The sequence below is a fragment of the Poecilia reticulata genome, linkage group LG11, assembly GCF_000633615.1.
Source record: "Poecilia reticulata strain Guanapo linkage group LG11, Guppy_female_1.0+MT, whole genome shotgun sequence".
Taxonomy (NCBI): Eukaryota; Metazoa; Chordata; class Actinopteri; order Cyprinodontiformes; family Poeciliidae; genus Poecilia; species Poecilia reticulata.
Genome location: NC_024341.1, coordinates 28849485 through 28855024, shown reverse-complemented (window position 1 = coordinate 28855024; position 5540 = coordinate 28849485). Strand labels below are relative to the sequence as shown.

Sequence of the window (5540 nt, the reverse complement as noted above, 5' to 3'; positions counted from 1 at the left end):
ACTGCAGCAACCTGACTGACTGCAGCAACATGACTGACTGAAGCTTCGTTCAGCCTCATTTTAGTTTAATAAAATGATGAATATGTTCATTCAAACCTGCAGCTGTCAGAGGGTGTACTTACTAAAATAAAAACGAATTAATTTTTAAACTGAATCCAGAAACATGAATTAAAGGGTTAATATTTTACCTGCAGTCCGCTTCATAATCATTGCAGCAGAAAGTCGCCTCACACACGTCAGGTTTTAATTTACAGAATTACTGAATCTTCATGGAGCATTTGGGTCCAGCTGCTGCAGCCACCCTGAAATATTCATGTTTCTAAAAATACTACTGCCAGCTGCTGGCCTCAAACCATCCGCCTGGTTTCTAGAGGTTCAGATGAATCAGCAGAATTAGTCCTGGTCACGTTACAGTACCGGACCGGGTCGTGACCCGACCCAGTCCCCGCAGAATCAGATCGATTCATCTACACATGTATCCAAGATGTTTTCTATAGATTTCGCTCGTTGTCAGCACTAAAACAAACACAGAAGAATCGCAGGTGTTGCATAAACTGGTAGTTTGTGGCGCCCCCTAGAGGCCCACACACACACTGCCACCATTTGAGGAGTTTAAACGTTTTAAATGCGCTGTGTGTGAATGATTTATGTAAGCCCGTTTCCATGAAAATAAAAATAAAAGCCCAACAGAAAGTTATAAGTACGAGATTTAAAGTCATAATTTTGAGATTCAAAGTAATAATTTGGACTCTGAAAATCACATTTTGAGACTGAAAGAGAAAATTATGCACTTCATTGATTTTATGTAACTTAGCAGAGGCTACATGTAATTGATTAACTTTTTGCAGTACTGCACTGTATTTTTTACTTTTGCTGGAGTACTATTGTTATTATTAGCATCGCTATGATTTCTGAACACGTTTTCTACCTTCTGTCAACAGATTTTACTGATGGAAAAAAACACTTAACCACAAACACCAGAAACAGGCACACAGTGAGACATCCTGTTTGAACACCAGCTTTGTTGTTCTAATGTTATTTTCAGATTTTCCATCTGCTGACATGACTATATAAAATTATCACTGGGATGTTTTTGGCCTTGTTCAAACACATAAACACGACCTCCTGCAAATGTTGGTGTCATAAGATTATTTATTTATTTTTTTAGTTTTTCTTCTGCCTGAATGTATATTTTGTACACATGCTAGGTTTTAGTCTTTGAAATTCCAGAATTTGTACATTATTTTATATTTTTGCTTGACTGATTACACATTTTAAAAATATTTAATCAAGTGTTATGGTCAGTTTTTCAGCACTACCTACTTGTGTGAAAATATGTAGCAGGAGTGTTGCTCTTTCCTGAGTAAAATCTTTGGTACCTGGCCTTGGAGGACGTTACATGGGGTCTGCGCAGGCGCAAAGAAACGAGTAAGTTAAATGAAGAATATCGTTTTCAGTGGCCGGAACCGGTACCAGAGCGATTCAAATCGGAAAACGGGTTGCTAGTTCTGGTGGTCTAAGTGTTCGGGTGGTCTTTTGTAATACTTTGACCTCGTCGCTGTGCCGACATGTCGGACAGTGAACAGCCGGTCCGAGGCGCGGCTAGCTAACTCCGAGCCCCCAGCTGAGGACGTGTCCTCTGGGCGTCTTCTGGAACATTCATCGGCTCTAGATGAAGGCAGATGTTGGCAGGTTGGGCCACTAAATAGTAACTAATGGTAGTCCAGCTCCGCGCTGTTTAAATAGGGGATTTTGAGAGGGAAGAAATGCTAGTGACCACGGTAACAGCCTTACGCTTTTCGTGGGGCTAAGTGTTAGCTAAACATGCTAATGAAGTGGAAGAGAGAGAGGAGTCAAAGATTTTACTCCAGTCAGAGAATCACTACTTTAACTATTTTATCATCTAAGATATTACTCAAGTAAAAGTATAGAAGTATTTAGTAAAAAGGCTACTTAAGTACTAAATACTTTTACTATTTATAACGCCTGATTTAATATTTTACATTGATGTGATTGGACAGAAAGAGGTTTTGTGCAAATGTGATATTTTAAAGACTATAATGAACCAAATTAATACAAATAAATAGCGTAAATACAAAATAACATGAAGACAGAAGAAACATGGATTTTTCCAGTACAACTGATACACCAGATAATGTGTTAATATTTAACCTGTGCTTCCATATAAATGTTTGCTACATCTTCTTAAATGCTAAATGTTTCACAGGCTCAGAAAAAAGAAAATATTACAAAATCAAAGCTGGTGTACAGACAAGAGGTCTCACTTCAACATAAACTGTGGGTGCGTCTGTTTCACGTTGCCCTCATCGCCGGGCCTTGTGTGGGTGTTGACCAGTCATCGTCTCACCTTCATGGTGAGCAGTCTCTGGGCGAGGTAGACCTCTGGGTTCTGGATGCACTGAACTGTTCCAACACAAACACAGAACCGTGAGGAGCCAATCAGTCAGCCCAACAACCAGCAAACCTCTAACCTGGGACTCGCCTAAAACTCTCAGGCCGAGCCGGAAGTCTCCTGAGAAGCGTTTCTCCACCAGCTGACCCACCGTCTGCCCCGTCTCCAGCTCCAGCTCCATCAGCACTGCCAGACGTTCACAGTGAGCGTCTCAGCTCCACCTGCAGGCCGCAGCCGGTCACACACTCACCTTTATCCAGGTGATCCGAGTCTCTGGACGTCAGGATGTTGATCCAGGGTCCGGCTTCTGCTTTCTTCCCACTGAGAGATGCAGCGAGAGCCTGGGGGACGTAGCAGAGCAGAGCTGGAGCTCAGGCAGAGAGAGTGGAAATGATCTGGACTGCACGAGGAGCAGAAAATACCTGAACGTCTCTCCGGACTGAGCCTGCAGTAACGGCTTTCTGTTGGGACAAAATGGAGGACAAACGGCACGCTTCATCTTCCTGCTGGGACTAAACCAGTTTCATGCACATTATTCAGATTAATTCCAACTAAAGACGGGCCGTAAATGTCTTTGCACAAAAATCCAGAAAACATTTTGCTCTAAATTAACCAGAATCTTGGAGGGAATATGAAGAATTTCCTGCTTCTCACCTGCTTTTCTTTGTCTTCAGTGTTAAATAATATTCAGTAGGAATGCAAACTATTAAAAGACTTACAATTAATTGTTGATTAATGGTTTATTATATTAAAATTAGATAGATAAATGACATTTGCTTAAACCAGGGGTGTCCAAAGTGCGGCCTGCGGGCCATTTGCGGCCCTTGGGACAGTTCTGGATCATCACAGTTCAGGCAGCGGATGCAGATTTAAAAACAATGTTGAGATGAAGTTTTCACTGACACCAGGTAAGGTGCACAGCAAAGTATTCATCCAGGTTCTTGCTTTTAATTTAATTTCTTTTAATAGTTTAAAAAGATTATTTAAAAAACATCCAGTGACTTCACAGAAATGCAGGTCATTTAATTAATTGGTCCAATTAAAGCAAGAGAGTCAAACAAATCAAGGAGATGAAAAATAGTTTACGGTTTGCTGTTTTCTTAAATCTGGCAAACCTTTTTGTTGTTGTTTTAAATCTTAATTATTTCACTAACATGTTGATTGTTTAGGTTATTGTTTTTTTTTTAATCAGGTAAACAATAAAAAAAACAGTTTTTGCCATTGAAATGATGTTTTTCCCGCGGTCTGCAGGACCGTTTGGACACCGCTGGCCCACAGCGCGCCATCCAGCAGAGGGCGCCGCTGCTCATCTTTCAGCAGAAACAAAGATGGCGGCGCCGCCTCTGCCCGGGTCAGAGATGGTTTATGCAGTCAGTATTTAATACAGCTGACACAAAATAACATTTAATTATTATTTTTTAATTCTGCAAACTCTGGTCCTTTTTGGAGAGACGGTCGCCATGGAAACCCTGGATTTGGAGAAAATGGCTCCTTTACATTAACGTACTAATGGATGAGCAGGTTTCCTGTTTCCAGGCTAAAGTTAGAAAGACTTGAATACATTTACATTCAGCAGAGCCACAACCAGCCGGGCGAAGTCTCCACTGGTTTCTGCTTTCAGCTCCTTCTCCAGATCCTTGTTATACACTGAAACCAGAGAACCAGCATCAGAACCAGCATCAGAACCAAACCGGGCCTGATCCCAGCAGGAAGGCCCAGAGACTCACTCTGCCTGTAGACGGCAGCCACTTCCTGCAGCGTCTTCCTGGAGCGGGAACACAGGATCTCCAGCAGCGTTTCCTCATCGGTGCCCAGACCCTGCAGACGCACGGACCGGATGAGAACCCACACGGTGCGGGTGAACTCCCGACCGGACCCGGAGGCTCACCGCCATGGCCGCCTTCAGCCGCTGGGCCTCCAGCTGCTCCGGCAGCATCAGCAGCTGCAGCAGCAGCTCCTCCAGCTCCCCGGACAGAACCTTCTTCAGAGCGCCGCTCAGATCCTGCAGCAGCACAGAAACACCTGAAGGCCCTCAGCAGCTCCAGAACCAGGCCTCCAGAACCAGGCCTCTAGAACCAGGCCTCCAGAACCAGGCCTCCAGAACCAGACCTCTAGAACCAGGCCTCCAGAACCAGGCCTCTAGAACCAGGCCTCCAGAACCAGGCCTCCAGAACCAGGCCTCTAGAACCAGGCCTCCAGAACCAGGCCTCTAGAACCAGGCCTCCAGAACCAGGCCTCCAGAACCAGGCCCGGGTTCTGGCTCACCAAAGGGTCAGAAGGTCGTTCTCCAGAGAGGAAGGTTTGTTCCAGGGCAGTTAAAACATTTAAATGAATGAAAAAAATCAGCAATAAAAATAAATTACAGAAAGAAATAAAAAAATCTAATAAATAAAAATATTAAATATTATTTCCATGTAAATATAAACAGTAAAATAATAAAAAGGTTAATGTAAGTTAAAAAATGTAATTAAAACATTTCTTAACTAAAATACCAAAATGAAAACATTAAAAAATATCATTTTAATTGTGTATAAGATGAGCCTAAATGAAGCATCTGCAGGATTTGTCATTTTTTAATTGATTTAGAATGATCAGAGTGAAAAACTGATTTCCATTTTATCCCGTAGGACTCTGTGTTTCTGCAGAGCTCCTGTCCTCAGCTTTAGCGCTGCAGGAGACATCAGGACGGACGTGAGGACAGAGGACCAGCTGGCGCTCGGCTCCTTCTGCAAACACAGGTGTGTTCACGCATGTTTGGTCAGCAAACACAAAGTTCAGGGATCAAAGAGCAGCAGCGACCCGGAGAGACATGTTGAGCAACAGGGAGGCTCCATCATTCATTCATTCATTCATTCATTCATTCATTCACGCCTCTTCCTGGGCGTCGCACCGTGTGTGTTTTAACACTGTGATATGGTTAATATTTTCACTTTTCATGCAGTTTGGCTCTAAAACTTGAATCCTCTCTTTGTTCCACTAATCTGAGCGCTCAGTGGAACTGATGCATTTATCAATGTAACTCCTCATGTATGGAACACAGAGAAGGCCAAAAATGTGTGAAATTTCATGTCTTTTATCCATCCATCCATCCATTTTCTTGCACCCTTTTTCCCTCAGTGGGGTCGGG

General features: G+C 43.0%; 1 protein-coding gene and 1 long non-coding RNA gene across 4 annotated transcripts in view; one reads left to right on the top strand and one right to left on the bottom strand.

The window, feature by feature from the left end:
* anxa14 (annexin A14) overlaps positions 1-5540 on the bottom strand; it is a 16502-nt gene that overhangs the window by 6416 nt on the left and 4546 nt on the right. Inside the window, exons 4-10 of one of the 2 annotated variants that reach the window (XM_008423059.2) lie at positions 4302-4415; positions 4141-4231; positions 3981-4060; positions 2836-2874; positions 2664-2754; positions 2504-2599; positions 2369-2424 (exon numbers count right to left, since the gene is read on the bottom strand). In XM_008423059.2, coding sequence (XP_008421281.1) covers positions 2369-2424; positions 2504-2599; positions 2664-2754; positions 2836-2874; positions 3981-4060; positions 4141-4231; positions 4302-4415 — 567 coding nt within the window. The remainder of the gene's footprint in view (positions 1-2368; positions 2425-2503; positions 2600-2663; positions 2755-2835; positions 2875-3980; positions 4061-4140; positions 4232-4301; positions 4416-5540) is intronic. The other variant, XM_017307336.1, reaches the window with a different exon arrangement.
* The window catches only part of LOC103473102 (uncharacterized), a 7963-nt gene continuing 3202 nt past the window's right edge, over positions 780-5540 (top strand). Inside the window, exons 1-2 of one of the 2 annotated variants that reach the window (XR_534973.1) lie at positions 780-1428; positions 5041-5151. This is a non-coding gene — a long non-coding RNA (uncharacterized LOC103473102). Of the gene's footprint in view, positions 1429-4423; positions 4713-5040; positions 5152-5540 lie in introns of those variants that run through there. The other variant, XR_001777046.1, reaches the window with a different exon arrangement.